At 52.3% G+C, this 18,136-nt stretch overlaps 1 protein-coding gene across 4 annotated transcripts in view; it reads right to left on the bottom strand.

Annotated features, from left to right (window-relative positions):
- Actn (alpha actinin) overlaps positions 1–17,448 on the bottom strand; it is a 92,806-nt gene extending 75,358 nt beyond the window's left edge. For 3 of the 4 annotated variants that reach the window (XR_016285269.1, XM_089558462.1, XM_089558463.1), the window contains exon 1: positions 16,985–17,447. Coding sequence is in view for 3 of the 4 variants with exons in the window: in XM_089558462.1 (XP_089414588.1) it covers positions 16,985–17,086 (102 nt within the window). In the remaining variant the exon portion in view is untranslated. Of the gene's footprint in view, positions 1–16,984 lie in introns of all 4 variants that reach the window. The other variant, XM_089558465.1, reaches the window with a different exon arrangement.
- Between the last annotated feature and the right edge of the window lie 688 nt (positions 17,449–18,136).

The following is an 18,136-nucleotide window of genomic DNA, read 5'->3' as shown; positions in this document are numbered from 1 at the left end:
AGCATCTCTTCCGACGAGTTCCGACGGTCCTGACACGCGCAGCACTGCGCGGCCATCTCGATTTGTGACCCGTGGCGAAGCAGTCGAACGCCGTACCGGCCACAGCGTCAAAATACGCAGCGCACAATCAAGGCCGACACTGGCAGCCCTCGTCGCATGTACGGTTCGCCCGGCTGCCGACGGTGTCACCGGGACTACACTCCACATATACGTGACCGCGTTCACTATACCTCAAGAAAGCCGTACCACCGAACCGGACAGTATGCGAGAGAGGACGAATTCGAATAAATGAAAAGGCCAGACGGAGCTCGCGAACGAGGCGACCAACCAGCGAACAGAACGAACAACTCGAGGAGCGTAGGGTCAACGCGTCGTCGTATAGCCGGTCCACGCCTGCGAAGTGGGACAAGGTGAACAGAGAGACAGGGCGGGCGCAAACGTGAATCGAACGCTGTGCTTTCATTATTTTTCTTTCTTCTAAGCATCCTTTGACACCTCGGTCGAGAGGGCCAGCCGGCCTACTCGAGAGAGAGAGCGATTGGCACGGGCCACCCGGCGAGACATGACCCCGCTCTGACCCGGCACCGGACGAACTATATAGACGAGAGGTCAGAGCGAAGCCTCCTTGCCCGTGCATACACACAGCAGAGGTGCGATGTCTCCGAAGTGGACAGGCAGACACAGAGTAGCGACCACCTTATGCTGAACGGGGAGGGAACCGGCTGAAGAACTGACGTCTCGAACACGACGAACCCGAAAGGTCGTTCCAAGGTCAAGCACTACTCACATACGCGATAAGAATTAAGGTGCGCAGAATAAAAAGGAAAATCTGGGATATAGGCGCAGGCACGAAACAGGGCGTCAGCTTTAGCCTGATGCATGAAAACGGAATTAAGATTTTTTTTTTTTCTGTGTCAAAGAAGGAGCCAACACAGCGTGCGAAAAATGATACGCCAGGCAGACGCGGCCGGAAACGCTTAAACGTTTCCCCAACTCGTACACCCGCGTTAGCGTTCAGGCAGTAAACCTTTAAAGGAGTATAGACATTTAACTTCTGGATGCGTGTTCTCTTCTTTGTAATGAGGCGTAAGACATTATTATACACAGATTAGCCCCTGGTATCGGCCTACGTCCGCTAAATAGTTTATAATCGAATTTCTTACTCGTGCTGTTTCGGTTTCAACAGCTCAGCGATGGCTGTGACGTCAAAGAGAGCTTATAGGTCACTTGAGGCGTGAAAAACTGCAATATAATCGGTGCTTCTACATTTGCTGTCATTCCAGTTCTTGAGGAAGGCTGGCTTCAGCACTGTAGTGAATTAAAATGATGAAGCAGCTATTGTATCGCGGTTTTTCCGTGCCTCACATGAACTGTAACCTCTCTTTGACGTCACAGCCACCATTCGGTTGTTGAAACCGGAACAGCATGAGAGAAAAATTCGATTATCAATTATTTAGTGGCCGTAGACGATTATCACACAGTGATTCATGCCTCCCGCATTATTACAGAGAAGAAAACATGCCACCAAAATTAGGTGTCTGTACTCCTCTAAAGCATTTTTCCAGATCCGGCAACCTTCGCGACCGATACAGTGTACACATGGCATTCGCAAATGACACCTGCACTGCCTGTACACTCGAACACCCAAAGGTTAGCTAAAGACTATGAAACACCAGCGATGCCTATTATTATTTTTATTCCGGAGTAGCTGACAGTAAAAACGAGGCAGGCAAAGCTACCCGCAAAATCTGCTGATCACTTTCAACACCCGGCTGGTGAAACGATGAGAAGAAAGATCAGAGACGTTAAAACCCTCGGTCAGAGGACGATCCCATCTGCAAGAAGCCAAGAACAATGTACAAAAGCAGCCTACGACAATGAACTCTCCCCCAAGAGACGAACAATATACACCCGATGTGAACAAGAAAAAAAAAACCCAACCTCAGCAGAGGTAATGAACCACCGCTGAGCTCAGCGCGAGACCGAGTCGGAGCGCCAGAACTTGCGGAAGTGGTCCCAGTTCAGGGCTCGCCCAGGAATTCGTCTCCGCGTACTGTTTAACGCCCCGGGCATAACGGTCTATGAACACGTACAACGTATAGGAGCACTATGAAAGGGAACCGTTAGGAGCTCGCACCGAACAATGAATCCTGTATTTCTGCACCGAAGTTAACGTTTCGCCGGTATTACTCGTCCGGATAGCTACTACCGCAGAAAGGTAAAGGACCGGACACCTCCCAGTGCAACCCCAGTGCAGAAATGTAAAAGCCCGGACACCTCCCCAATGCAGTCCCAGTTGTAGAAACGTAAAAGACCGGACACCTCCCCAGTGCAGTCCCAGAGCAACCCCAGTGCAGTCCCAGTGCACGAAACGAGGCGGCGCTATAACCCCAGGATTCAGAAGCGGCACATCGAGGCGGCAGGAAGCGCGAGAACGTATATACCCGCGGCGACAGCTGCGCACCCAAGAGGACGGCCTGAAAAGGGGGCCATTAAATGGAGACAGCCCGCTTTGGGGGCAGCAGCCCGTTAATTATGCGCCACACTGTTGCCAGCCTGCCTCTGTATATACTATATGGGCCTCGAAACACCTCTCCAATCCGTCGGCGTCTCTCTTGAGCCTCTCGACTTTTTTCTTCTCTTTTTCATGGGCTTCGCCGCTGGGATTTCTTCCGGGCGCTTGTACAATAAAATGAGACCCCCGCGAAAATGGCTGTAGCCCCGACTCTCGCTCTAGAAAGCACCGGGCGTGATTCAGCGCGAAGAAATATATCGTCTGCTTGAGAACGTCGGGTGATGAAGGCTAAGGCGCGCTATGTATACGTTGAAATCCAACCCTCCCGCTAACCCCAGTGCGAACGCGTAGAGCACGCAAATATGCTAGTGTTCCTCTGACCAACGAGAAAGTTTCGATTTTAAGGCGAAATCCTTTTTAATGACTCATACTGTCGTCCGTTAACAGAGGGTGTCGCACCTTTGGCAGCGTATTAAGGGAACTAAAAAAGATAGGAGAAAACGAATGGTTGCTTCAGATAGAGGAGGAAAAAAATGAACCTAGAAGCCAAATTTGATGACTGCAGAGTAATTAATTAGTCAAAAATGGCGAAATAGAGCGGACGTCGATATAGCCACAGGAACGGTGTGACGTCACATCCACCGGAAGTTGCCACGCCATAGTGAAAATTGTCACAGAACGGTCGCAAAAACGCCGCATTTCTGTCCAATTAGACGGATAAATGTGTAATTAAGCGTAATTAACACTTAAGATCCCCGAGAGATGTACAACTTCGGTATCGATATAGCCACGGGAACGGTATGACGTCACATCCAACGGAAGCCGTCACGGCATAGCGCCCTCGGCTTTCGCCTCTCAACGCTTTACATGCCAAAGTGTCCTCGCAATTTTTTTAGTATTTGTTGAACTGGAGACAAAATTATAGCAGATACATCGCTCTTCATGTCTCTACTATCCAAGCGCGCACGCCCGCATCGCGAAACGATACCACCTGCACGAAAGCTGAACACTTATAAAGAACGATACCTTTTAAAGAACGATAACGGCCACACCCGTATTTCATTTTTTTTTTTTAGCTTTAAAAGCACCGTTTTTTTTTTTGAGAGAGAGAGTAACCTGTCTGCCAATCGAACGCCGCAATCTATTGTCGCTTAAATGGCCTCGTCTACTGCGTGTTCTGGCCCTCGTTTTCTTGCGCCTTTGTACTCCTTTAAAGATGTCTGTTCACCAACTAGCTCGAACTAAAGTCTTGCACAATCCATTGATACAGGCCAACTTTTTTAATTTGTCCTCACTGTGAAAAAAAAAAAAAACGCACAGAACCACGGCGCCTCTTTTCCTTGCCACTGGGAGAATTTTCAGGAACTCCGCTACCCCCCCCCCCCCCCCCCCACCCCCTCGGGGCGGTCGAAATTAATCCAGAACCCTCCACTACGGCGTGTTTCATAGTAGAGTAGTCATATCCCGAATCGCTATCCACGGTTCGTGTCCCAGAACGTTCCCTAGATGGTGCCACATGATCCCAGGTGAAGCACGTGTTTTCAGCCAGCGCTGTCACTTTTCTGCGGCCCTGGGCGAAAGGAAAAATGCCGATTTTTTTCATTTTTTTTCCCCCGCCAATAGCAACTATTTTACCGGCTTCAGAGACGGCGATACAATCCGACCACAGCGCAGAGGTCGGCGTCGTCGTCTGCAATGCTATCGTATATAACGCGACACACACACGGGCCTCTTAGGAAGGAAAGCCGGCGAAGGCCATTGCTCTTGTATCAGCAGCAACAGCAAACACACAAGGCACAGCGGAGTGCACATATCAGCGGGTATCAAAGTGCTCCGAAACTCCGTACTACGAAACAGGTAAACGTAAAAAGAAAAGATTAGAGACGTTATATTCCTTGTAGCGGACAAATTTCTTCGCCGCGCGCACCCGAGCCGTCCCCACAGCGCACCCGTAGGCGCCCTGTCGAGATACGCGACCGACAGGAAACGAGGGCGCGCGTAAAAAAGCCGAGGGCCGAACGGGAACGACAGAGCGCAGTTCTGTCACCTGAGCGACGGCGCAGGAAAACGATGCCAGGCATTTCCTCTCTTCTTTCTTTCTCTCCTTCTGATTTTTCTAGTTCTTTTTTTTCTCCGAGACAGAGAGAGAGAGAGAGAAGAGGCTGTTGACACTGCTCCGCAAGTGCGGGCCGTGACGGGGAGAATAGCTGCAGAACGAAACGACGCACAGATCGAACTAGAAGAAAGAGGGGGGCAAAAGCCTACGGTAGATTACCGCTCGGGAATGCAGAACGGACGGCGTTGTACGGGCCGGGTCTACAGAGAAGCAGACTTGGACGAGCCAGGATCGTCATAAGCCGAATATCGTCCCTCTCGTGTTTTACGACACACAGTGCCCGGTTCAAGACGAGCAGGGCTCGTCAAAAGGATTATTTTTTGTTCACCGAAAGATGGCAGCATGGGTACTAAACGACCATTTTAGCATTGAGAAAAAAATATATGTACGTTCAAAGGATAAGCAGCACATCGGCTTCAAGTAGTTATATTGAAGGCGTTTTAATAAGGCGTTGACATTCGCTTTATGGGACTTAACGTCCCAAAGCGACTCAGGCTATGAGGGAAGCCGTAGTGGAGGGCTCCGCATAATTTCGACCACCTATAGGGGTTCTTTAACGTGCGCTGACCCCACACAATGCACTGGTTTTAGCATTTGGCCTCCGTCCAAATGCGACTACCGCGGCCGGGATCGAACCCGCCTCTATCGGGTCAGCAGCCGAGCGCCGAAACCACTGAGCCACCGCGGCGGCTTAAGTAAGGATCAGAACATAAACCTCAATGCGAGGAGTCACACGTCCGCAACACCACACAAAACCAGTGCCACAGGGGTGCCGCTAAAGCCAACTGAACGCCACAATCAATTCCAGCGATGAAGAGTAGAAAATGAGACGCAGTCGCTATTCCATGTATACCAACGCTTTAACACAGTCGGCCTGCAGATCAGAACGGTCCGGCAAAGCGCTGGACACATCTACAACTTCGCACAAAGAGATAAGCACGGGGGACATTATCTTTTTGCCCCACTTTCAAAGCGTAGCCGCGGCCTGCTTTACTCTGCTGAAGCCACAGAAAGAACACAATTCACAATTACGAAAGGCCGAGACACACGCAGCAGACAACATGAACGAGCCTATACGGTGACATTTGAACAAGCGGAGATTGCAATGCGGTTGGCCTCGAGCAAAGCGCCAGGCAACGGCTAAAATCACGGGTATCTGAAGCCAGACGAAAACAAACAAATGATAAGACAGTTTTCAACTGTATTTATAAATATATAAAAACGGCAGGAGGAAGGAATGCGCCTGGAGTGCGCGCCGACTTGGGATCGCCAGGTGGCGACACCGTTCCACCATTCCGACCGTTGCAGAAGACGGAGAGACGGAAACATCGAGCCTAACCTCCCGATCACCCCTTTCCCCTTTATTTTTTTTTCCTGCCATCGGCGCAAGAAAACATGAAGCATAACAGAACGGTTAGGCGGGTAAAAAGAGTGAGGAGGAGGTGCGGAGGTATTACGCTAGCGACACGCGCGACAGGAAATCCGCAGCGCAGACGACAGGAGCGATCCGGATCGGAAATGGTGCAGCGCCAACCGTTACGCAACCTGGAATCCCGCTCACCGTGTGACCCCGCCTATCTCTCTCTCTCTCTTCAGCTCGGCCAAAAAGAAGCAAAAAAGACCACTGATAAATGAAAGCGCAAAAAGAAAGAGCCAGCACGCCGGGAAAGCAGACGACAGGCGAAGGCGAAAGTGGACCGCCATGCCTCATCGAGCAGACGACACCGAATACGGTCGCCACCCGCCGGGGCAGCAACGGATGCGTACCGGTTCCTCCCCCCGACACAGCCGGTAGACCATGACCGGGTAGGGAAAGGGGGGCGGCGATAAATACCGACGCACGCCGTTGTTTTGGTTTCGCTTTGCCGGGCGTATAAACGGAACGATCGATAGTGCCGGGTCTTCGCTTTGCTGGGGGGCCGGTAGGAAACGAGTTTCCCCCGATCGAGAAGGGTGGGAAGACAAAAGGAATCGAGCGCCGCTACTTCGCGTCGCCCAATAACGGGTCCTCGAAGACATAAAGCGAAGAGTTTCGGAAGAAGAGAGGCGGAAATGCTCGCACACGGACACTAATAAGTTTACGTTTGCACAAGGTGGGGTCAAAGACCCATTTCCCAAGCTATTCACCCTAAAGAAGTCGAGCACCAGGCCAGGGGAAGCTTGTACCCATTGCATAACCGGTGGGACCGGTACCCGGCGGCACTGGGGATCGAACCCCGGACCTCCCGCATGCGAGGCGGATGCTTAACCACTTACGCCTTAATTTATGTTAGGGAAGAAAATCAATTCGAACGCCGTTTTCACGCGCAGTCAGGAATAGATGCGCACAGAAACCAACAAATTTAAAACCAGTGTTAGAACGAAGCCTGACCAAGCACAGAGCTCTCCACATGGGATCTACTCGATCGTCGAATATTATCGCTGCACACTAGAGACAATGCAGATAGAGAAATAACCTCGATGATTTGGGACAAGTGGGTCACCGGGTCCCCGCACGACACCATTAAGCTGTACGTTGACCAGTTCATGGAGTTCCATGACGTGGGCGGCCCGCTCAGTGGCGACCTTCTGCCTGGCCGGGTCCGTCGAGCGGAGTAGGATCTCCCATTCCTCTCAAGTGGTCAGAGGGGTCCTGTCCCCGCGGGGGAGGGTCCGCACGGCATTCAAGAACAATGTGGGTAAGAGCAGCGTGGGCTATTTTTTTTATTGGTTTATTTTTGGTTTACAATGCATACGTAAACCAAGGACGAGCAGGCAAAAGGCGTTAAACAACACCTGACTAAGGCCTGCCCTCCTATACAAAAACAAACAACAAATTAAAACAAACATTCAAAGCATTTGACAGCAACCGACTTCGAACAGAAAAAAAAACGCAGGTTAAAATTAAATTGGCAGTAATATACAGATTTGATACCAAAAAAGATACAACGGTGTTTACTTATACAGCACTGTCACGAAAGTAGCAAGTACACCCTAACCACGAAAACGCCTACAGCCTACTCCCTTTTTTACTCCTTTCTGTTTAGAGAGTGTGGAAAAAAAACTGTGACGTAATGCCCTCCGTCCTCCCTCGCGCCGCCGAGCTCAGTAGGTCGCGGGATGGAATCCCGCCACCGAATTTCGATGGAGGCGACATGCTTCAAATGACACCCGCAAGTTGGACGCGTCAGTGCACGTTATGGATCCCCGGGTGGTCGAAATGATTCCGGGGCCCTCCCCTACACGGCACCTCCCTCTCTCTTACTCATTTCACTCCCTCTTTCCTTCTTTTCCTCATGGTGCGGTTGAGGTTTCCACCCAGAAGTGAGACAGTTACTGCGTTATTTCCTTTCCTAAAAAACAATTTCCATGGACCAGTTTGCTCCACTGGTGGTCAACCTGGCTTGCCGGTTATAATGCTGTAGTTTTCTACCAAGTAACTAGCCGTTCAAACACGCGTGCATCCAATGTAGTTCTCATTCCTTCTGCCTAATCGATGCAGACAGCTTTCATTAAACGAGCCTACACAAGCACAGAGACGCCAATCCAGACGACGACGACATCCCCAAAAGCCCTTCGCACTATCGTCGCAGACACCTCCCACGTTGTATTCGAACGGCGCTGAGCCAAGAGGGATCGACGCTCCACCAAGAAGAACAGTGAGGGGTTCAGGCGAGGTCACAGCAACGGGGCCAAAAGGAAAAAAAAACAAAGAAACAAAGACAGCCTTCATTGAGGCGCCCAATAATTCCTCGCCGGCACCCGGCCGCTGAGTTATCGCCGCCGCGCTGCCGGATCGAACAAGGGATCGTCTATCAAAAGCCCCGCGAGCCTTCGCCTGCATGCGGGCGCTTACGCCGTGGAGGACGCGGTAGCAGACGACGCAGACGAGAGCGCTCCTCGAGATCGAGCGATGAGCCGAATGGCACTGCTGCTCCACGGACAGATTTTTTTTTTTTCTACAAGGCTATATGAAACGCCCAAAGATGTGCAGGAAAAGTGGATTCTGAAGTCTCCCTCTAGACATTAAGAGCTTTGCAAGAGCGGTGGAAAGCGCGGCAAAGTTACCGCCGGAGGCATGTTTCCGCCGTCTGCGCGAATCTGCTGTCGTTTTGCACTGGCGTCTTTTCGTCTGATTAGGACCCCCTTTTAAAGCAGCCAGCACCGGTTCAGGAGGAGCACAGACAACTAGGATCGATGTACGACTTTGAACTGTTATGGCATCTGAGAAGAAAAAACTACGGAAAATTAAGAAAAAAATTTGCCTGCAGTTGACAGTCAGAACAATGCCGCCAACCTTTTCTAACATAGCCCAGTTTTGTGATGCAGTTATGCGATCCACTTTTGCGGTACCGCTCATACTGCTCTTTCGTGAAACTACCCACAGGGCCCGTCAGTCAAAATCCCGCGCTCTGATTGGTCGGACGTTTACTGTCGCACTGCCTGCGACAGTAAAAACACACTGCTCAAACACGGTTAAAAGACAGAGAGGGAGAGAAATTGCAAGGCGTTATTACAACGAACCGCACAGTTCGTTAACGTCTGCTAACTTCCAGAAACTTGTCGCAAGACTTGCATGAGTTTTAATTGTGTTACATAACGGAAATAATTAAAGAACTCCGGCTTTCACTAGGCGAAATTTCACTGTGCTTTTGCACGCAGACCATATAAGCCAGCGCGTCAAGTTGAATAAGAAACTGGACTCCACGCGCACCCAACGAATTCCGAAGGGTCAAATGTGGAATTCAAAGAACGTCACACAAACAGACTGAACAACAATAAAAAAAGGTCGCAGTACCAACAACAAAGCAACAGTATCCTGCAGATGTATTCCATCGTCTGCTCCTACATACACACGCGCGAACACATCTACCGCGTCGCCTGCGCAAGGCGCGCACGAGGTATATACACAGACGGTGTCAGCCGCTCGGCAGTTTCGCACCCGCACAAACGATCGTCTGCTCGTATACATTACACACGCATCAACTGTTTCGCCCGCGCGAACGACACAGACGGCGTGAGCCGCGCCGCAGTTTCGCACCACAGTCAAAGCGAACCGGGCAACAGCGATGATCACGAAACGCGAGGCCATTTCCGGAGCGGCAGAGGCAGTTTGGAAACCGCGAAATCAATGTAAATAACACGCGCGGCTCGGGGGGAGCGGGCGTCACGCTCTGAATGGCCGGAGGTCTAAGTCAAGGTCAAATTCCGCACGCTAGCAAGTTGGCTCGATTGGGCGCCCGCGCGGTTCTCCAGGGGCGGCGGATTCGTCCCTTGAGCGAATCACGCGACATCTATTACTACACACACAGGGCCGTTGCGTTGTTTCATCCGCTCACCGCGCCTGGGACAACTGTTTTTTTATTATTACTACTTCGATTCTCTCGAGGCCGTACAGGGCGGCACGCACGGCGGATTCCAGGCGTCGACAATACCGACACCACGAAAACAAACCCGCGGAGCGACGGAGCGAACAGGTGAAAGAAGGCTGCGTTGGAATAATTCGGGCCTCGCGCAGGAGGCACAAAAGGCGGAAGCGAAACTAAAAGCAGAAAAAGTCAAGGTCGCTGAGCCGCCAAGCACGCCGAACACGTGTGCGTGTACGGGTTAGGTCACCAAACGCAAACAGACGCGATGGGTTTCGAAAACGTTCTCGCTATTCCTGTGGATCATCGAGGCGCTCTGGCCGCACGGTGTGTATTAATTATGAGTCGCGCGTACGTAGTACTAAGGGGGGGGGGGGGGGGTATGGCACACCAATGGGACATTTCTAACACGAACAGAGCTCCGTTTCTACTCCTCTCTGAACTAATGTAACTAATTTTAGTAGTATGCGAGTCTTTTTCAACAAGACCCAAGCCTTCACATCGGCTGAGGGCCACCACAGTGAAGGGCTAACGGTTTTATTTCGACCACCTGACGAGACCACACAGCGCACGGGAGTCTGAGCGTTTCGCCTACGGCGAAATGCAGCCTCTGCGGTCGGTATTCGAACCCTCAACCTCGGATTCACAGGCCTCACACGCCACGGCCACTGGGCCACCGCGGCGGTTGGGCTAATATATTTCTAGTTCGCTTTTGTGCTCGAAATTTCCGGAGCCCTTCACTACGGCGTCTCCATAGCCTCAGTTGCTTTGGGACGTTAAACCTCAATAAACCAATAAGTGCAGTTCCTTTCGCTTTTCGCATGTCCCCGATCGCGCTATTTCTCGCACAGAAATAACCGCTGCTTCGGCGCACACAAGGTCGTTGGGGGGCGTCCGACGGTGTTTTTCTAAACGCCACAGGAAACGGTTGATCGCCGTTGAAGAGAGCATCGAACTGCTTGACGCTGTACGACGTAGAGACAACCAGGGACAATGAAGCGTACAGTGATTGACTAGTCGTGGCCCCAGTGCGTAGTATGTATGCTCGTAGGCTGACAGGCAGCTAGCTACTGACGCACCACTGCCCCGTGCGCAATTTTCGTTTGTTCAAAAGCGCACGCTGGAAGCTTCGGACATCGTTTGCACTTGTCGGTGCACAAGCTCGTAGTTTTGCATGTTTTACCAGCATTCTTTCGCGAAACCCTCGACGGTGTCGCCAGGATCGACAGCTCCCATAACGCGGGAGCAGTCGGAAAAGGAAACCAAATTTTCTCTGATTGGATAGGAGAACTTTTAATGACAGAGGGTAGCTACAGGGCTACCCGCATAGACTGCTGTGAAATCGACGGTTCCCAAATCAGATAACTAACGGCAACCCCCTTTCTACCGTCAATTCGTCATCTGCCCACCTACACCCTATAGGCAGGGCGACGGCTTTTCCCAATGACCTTTGATTAGCCCTGACCAACGCCTCTGGATCCCCCCCCCCCCCCCCCCCGTTCCTCATTTGTGTGTGTGCTCTATCCTTTTTTTTTTTTACCCGGGGCGGTTATAACAGACACCCAGCCATTACAGACTTTTAGCACCGCCGTACGGTAAACACAACTACAGCAACTGCTATAGTACGTCAAAGTGGCTAGGCAAGTCTGGCAGCGATAGCAACGTCAACTGACGCGCTTTATTTTTACTTCTAAAATTTTTTTTAGACATTTCGGCCTGATCCGAACTTTCGTCGATCGCCCGTTGCGTTGATCGAGGGACACAAACATCGTCATCATCAGCGTTACCGTATTTGCTGTCCTACTCTACTAAAACTCTCTACTAATTCCTAACGCCCCGTCTCCGAATCCGCTGTCGGTGTGCCAGTATCCCTGAAATCACCGCCAAAAGTGGCGTTGCCTGTCCCTCGATAGTCGCACAGGGTAGAGATGGGAGAGTGGAATGGGGTAGAGAGAGAGAGAGCTACACGCAGCGAAGCGTCTCGCGCGCTGCCTGCTGGTTCTGAACGGCCGCTCCGGAAGCGACCCAGCTGCGCGATCACGGCGGCCCGCACGGCTCGGAGGAGAAAAAATAATAAAGCCACAAAATAAACGAACGGGCAAAGGACGCATTGGACTGCGCACACGTTTGACTCACCTCCCTCCCCGTGCGCGCACTGCAGAGCGCGGCGATGTGCACCGAGTACACACAGCGAGTCGCACGGACGAGCGCTACGTCACGAGAGAGTTTCCGCGCACCGTATCCGAGGCGCGTACCGGACCTGCGGGGTAACTGCTGCACATGCGCAGTGGAAGTTGCACCCCCGGCCCGTCTGGACACTGCGTAGGCCGGCCAGTCCGGTATACTAACCTCGGTCGCATACCAATTAGCTCCGCTCGGAGATCTCGAGTGACCACAGGGGCGGGACGAAAGGTTACAGGCCCTCGCGCAGCGAGTTCCAGGGGACGTAGAGCCCCCGTCAAATACGGCCCAAGGGGTTTGATTGTGAGGCCTGCAGCATGTCTCGTTATGCGTTCTCATTCTGACAGTGGAAGCGCTCAAAAAAGACAAGGACGACAGAAAAGGAGAGACATACTGTCAGAATGGAAAACCAACTCGCCCACTCACTTCCATTATGCACCCTCAGCGACCGCAATTTATCGAAAGAGGAATGGCTTCGCGTTCTCAATCCTCCCAAGCTTTAGACTGCTAGAGGTGCTAGGGGGCCCTGCTAAACAGCTTAGAAGCGAACCTCTTGGCCTGTATACTTTTGACGGGGGGCTGAACAAGAATCGCTGGGACCACATCATTTGCTAACCCTAGGCCAGTTCATTGGGCTGTCTGGCGACCGTCGGACGACGTTTAGAGGCCTCGACTCGGCCACGGGCTTCACTGTGCCCTATCAAGCTCGTGCCGACTCAATCCGGCTCTGACCAGCGCAAACGTCTTCGCCTCTTTAACGCCTTGCGTGAACAAGAGTTCGTCACCAAACGCCTCTCTTGCAAAGTAACCTTATTACCGAATAAAGAAAAATACAGCGCTCCTGCAGCCATTTTGCCCTTTGTCTTGGTTCAAGGACGAGAGGCCTGCAAATGTTACCTTGGCCACCCAGACGAAAGGAGAAGTTCTCCGGTTATTCGACATTTACTCCGCCAATAGTTACCGGACAAATCCGACGACGGGGAGCCTTCTTCGTCTAGTGAGTACAAGTGGTCTTAATAAGCGGATTCGATTCAAAGTGATCACACGGCGTCGTTGCCGTCTGCAACTTCCGACTGGCGCAACGGAACTAGCACCAAGCAGCACCCAATGCCCACGTCCTAAAGGGTGCTCGCCGAAGTTAGGACAGGAGAGTCGGTCGGTGCGGTGGGCAGGGCCCGCGCTCTTGCACCGCGGAGCCCGAGCCGCGTGTCATCCGAGCCGGGCCCAGAGAGCGAGGCAGCACCAAATCGGGAACGGATCCCCGAGCCAAGAAAAGAGGAGACGCCCGGGAGAGGAGGCAGGCGGGGGGCTCTGCCTCTTCTCGTCGCGAGCCCTCTTCCAAGACGGAAAGGGAGAAGAGAGTCGCTTTCCTACGCTTCCGTTTGCCACAAGCGGCTGGACTAACAGCAACAACCGAAAGACGGACGGACGGAAGGGGAGGCCTTTTGGGAACGCCGAGAGGCTTCATTTACGAGCGCTGCACACTACAACCCCCCTTTCTGTCTTTCACTCATCCAGGGCTCACCCAATGCGCACAAACACACTTTCAAGAAGCCTGTCAAGAGAGGGTTACGGTCACCTCGCTTCGAACACACAAATCATTTGAGAACTTTTTTTGTAGTTGCTGTCATTACCATTCGTTAATTTTAGAAGCAGAAGTGATTGACGGCGAAGTGTGTTGCGTGCCCCCCCCCCCCCTGGGCTTCGTGTCTTCTTTCAGTTTTTACTTTGTCGCCCGTTCATTCCGAAGCATACGCAGTTCTGTGCGCCGTACACGCTGCAGGTCTGTTCCGCATTCGAGTTTGCTCGGTCTAATCGCTGCAGAGGTCACCGCTCGCAGGCGACAGCTCACGCCCCCAGCACTCTTCGTCGTCTGCGATAAACCGACGTCTTTGGAAAGCCTGAAAACCAGACGACGATCGCAAACAACGGCGATGGAAAAACGCTAGGCCGGAACGTTGTCGCCGGTCGCTGCTACAGTAAGCACACAAGCGAGGTGTCGTCGTGGATGCTTTTAAACCGTGCCCATAATGCGGATGACCGGTGCGATGGGCGAAACGTGTACCGGAAAGTCGAGTCGAGAGCCTTAGGTGAGATATGCGTCTGTACAGTATGCACAGCGCAATTGTTGCCAAGTTCAGAGCGCTGATAAGGCATATAGATACAGTCATGTGGCACGAATGTGAGCGAATTACAAATGCATTCGCATATGCCTTCGATGGGTGCGCCTGAAACTTCCCTGTTAGTTCGGTCCAGAAATCGCAAGAGCTGCTAGGCGCACAGAACGTGGCGATCGTCTGCAATAAGCATGCACGCGTAGTGCGATTTTTTAGCTCTCTTGGTACTCCATGAGCCTGAACTGATCGCAGACGACTACCAGAACAGCAGTCTGCAATCTGTCATCAGTAGACGTCGCAGTAAAGTTACAACCACAAAGCTTGCGCACATATGTAATTATGAAGTACACAAATTGAACATACGTTCAGGAAAATCTACAGCTATGATCATCAGACAGTCTCTATAATTAGCCACCACGAAAAGTGTAGCGCACGAAGCACTTCACGCGATGTCTTTCTTCCGCATTGAACAGCTGAATGCCGGAGGCAGCGGAATGTGACCACCTTTTGCACTCGAGAATCACTCGCGACGGCCAAGCTATGGACGATTGCTTTTTCTATTGCCTTGCGGGGTGTCAATCTCGCCCCACGACAACAACTTCCTCGCTACATCGGCTAAGATAGAGCGATTAGAAATCACGCCATCCGATCCGATGCCACGCCCCACTGAGCATTTAGACTAGGCGTGACCGACTCCGCATTATCGCGCGCCGTATTAAAGCTACTACCTTTTACAAGCGACTACCTTTTAAAGATCGGAACTTAAGACCACCACGGCCGCGAAAAATATTCGAACCTCTAGACTACGTCCCAAATTCGTTTTGCGGAAGAACAACCAAAGCACTCCCCGAAGTTCTGCCTGCGTTAAGTTTCGTTTTGCGTACACTGACGAGCGTCGACCTTAGGCATCTTCACCGACCAAGGACGCTTCGGCCCAGGCGGACACGAATACTGACTTTCTAAGCGATCCAAATCGACGTTCGGAAACTTCGTCCCAATTCGGTTCGATGCCCACACGTCTTTCTTTCCACGCTGTTTACAAACTGGCTACTTTCGTCTCTGCCTTCGGTACTGTATTTCACTGCAGATCTCACATTAAGTACGCCGACACCCGTGTGTACTGAGGCCTGAGTGGACGTTAAGGAACCCCGGGTGGCCTAAATAGCCCGGAGCAGACCTCCACTGCACGAAAATTCCATCAACCACGTCGCGCAGAAACTTGACCCGGTGCTTTCAGCCTCGTCTGCGACTAATTCCTTTCCGTTCAGATATCAGGTTACGCGTTAGGCAAGCGTTGCTTTTATAGCAGACTAACTGTTACTCGGCCACAGTCCAACGTTCTTCTCGGCCGAGGTATCCGACTAGGCTCCTCACGTTTCCTGAACCGTAGTAGGAGCTAGACGGCTTCTGGAGCGACGGGGGCCAGGACAGTCGCGCGCGTGCTGGGAGAAAGCTACTCGGCGTGCCTATCGGAACCGGACATCGCCAGAGCTCTCTCCACTACACGACACTTCGACCGCGCAAAGAAGGAAGAAAAAACCTGTCCGATAAAAAGAAATAATCCGAACACCTAGCTCTCGGAGCCTGTTATATCACCAGTCCACGCACGACCGACCGAGGTGGCTCGGTACGACGTGCGGTGGGGGATTTTTTTTTTCTCTCCGTCGAGATCTGGGTCACAGCATCGCTGAACCGACAGGAGCCTACAGCGAAAGGCACTTTCCTCCCATCTTCGAAAAACGTTGGGGAATAGCTAAATCTCTCTCGGTGCTGACCCGTAGTAAAGCCGAGCGTGATTGCAATGCCTTTGCACGGTTTACAATGCGTATCTTGTGTTTACCTTGAGTCCGAAAAGCTCACTACCCTCAGCCACAAACATTCAGCTCTTAATGCATAAACATTGCGGTTGTGACTCGCTGACCGAACGGGTATCCGACGGAGCCACAGGAAAGATGTTTTTACAACTGCTCACGCTAAACCGGCTTTACCACGGCGGTTGTTTTTGTTTGTTTGTTTCGTGGCAAAGAAAACGAAATGAAGTAGAACGAACCGTTTAAAGAATGCGATCATGCCCAACCACACCAGCGATCACAGCTGAATTCAAGCCGGCCAATGCGTTGAAAAATCTGCCGTCCTTCTATTGTCAGGAAATGAGAGGCCACGAAGGTATGGCGGGTGAGGCGCAAAGCAGACGACGCGTCGCTCTGCGTTTCGTCAGCCCAAGACTGGCAAGGAAGCCGAGGCCCGCCGAAAAAAACAGGAGCCCGTCCTCTCGACCACCTTGGGGCGAAGCAACGCGATCCGTTAGGCCTGTGCCGCGAGACACATTTGGCCGGGGAGCGGCACCGGCGGGGGACGGAGGGACTTTTAATCGCCCGCCCCTGGCCGCCGTTGACGTGTTTTGACGGCGGCTCCACACGGGCGAGAAGGCTCTCGCCCACGCTACTCTCGCGAGAGCATAACAAAAAAAAGGGGGGAGAAAGCAGTCCGAGCAAGGGAAAAACGAAATACCTGCCCCTAACCGCGCCGAGTTTCGGCGAGGAACCAACCGTCGGCTCGTTTCCGAGATCGACGCGTGAAGAAAACCGAGCAGACGTTTTCGATGGCGCGGCATCGGAAAAGAGCTGGCTCTCCGTGACGCGGCAGAGAAAGATGATTTTCTAGCTAGCATGCCGGTGGACAGGACGCCAGCCAGAGAAGAAGCACTCACCTTTCGCTGCTGTTTTTCCCATGCCGGATCGAGTAGTCCCTCGCGCTCCCACTCTTCTTCCTGCTCCATGTAGCCGTCAGAGTAAGGACCTACGTCTCCCATCTTGAATCTCAGACGCACTCAGTCGCGCGCAAACTCGCTACGAGCACTGCAAAAGACGACGAAGACGTGATTCCGCACACTGAAGGGGGCAGTCGATGGTGTCGTATTCGCGTGTAACGTTTAGCCAGCGGTTCACCGGAACTTGATCGCAGCGGCGGCGGCTGCGGCGGCTTCTTTTCGTCGTTCGTGAAGGTGGGTTTATCTTCAAATCGCGCACGGTTTCCTTTCGGCCCGCGTCGTCGAACGGTCCTTCGGCGGACTTGCCCGTTGGATAACCTTCCCGAAGCAAACCGCGGCCACCGGCACGAGTATATTTAGGGCTTTTCGCGAAAAAGCATCTCTCCAGCGCGTGCCAGCCAATGGGAGCACACAATGACGCCATCACGTGTGGCGCCGGTGGCGCCATCCCCCGTGTCGTCCGCGCATTGACGGAGCCGCTTTCGGTCACGTGACCGGGGTCACCATAATAGGAGTCGCAGAGCACCCTCAACCATGACTCACTCCTTGTACGCGCTCCCGTGTGTAACCGTGCCGACCACGCGGGTCCGTACCGCACGGAGCGCTACGGCAGAGCCACCGTTTGCGGTTGTCCGCAACGCGTAGCGCAGCGATCGCGTAACTAGCGGACAAGAGGTTCCATTTACTCAGAAAAGTAGCGCCACAATGCGCCTACAAATGAACCGATGAAAAAACGTGAGCATAGATAATCAACGCCACACTGGGCTCGTTTTCAACCGAATTCATTGCCCGCAAAGCTGTGGAACACTGAGCAAGAAAACATTGACAGCGCATTTATGAATCACATTCCGAATGCGGCCCTGCCAATTCATATTTCCTTCATCTTAGAACACACTTATCAGTCACTCATGTCCGCCCCTGCTCCTCTCGTATTCAAGCAAACCCTACTGCCGGCTTTATCCCATTTTTGTAGTTATGTTGCAGCACCCACATCATTGCGCGATTATGCGATTGATGCCTTTAATCATCATCATCAGCCTGACTATGACTATGCCCACTGCAGGGCAAAGGCCTCTCCCGTGTCTCTCCAAT

The sequence above is a fragment of the Amblyomma mixtum genome, chromosome 8, assembly GCF_055824585.1.
Source record: "Amblyomma mixtum isolate Tamu chromosome 8, ASM5582458v1, whole genome shotgun sequence".
NCBI classification, from domain to species: Eukaryota; Metazoa; Arthropoda; class Arachnida; order Ixodida; family Ixodidae; genus Amblyomma; species Amblyomma mixtum.
The sequence above is the reverse complement of the archived record's forward strand: the minus strand, read 5'-3'. Positions and strand labels throughout refer to the sequence as shown.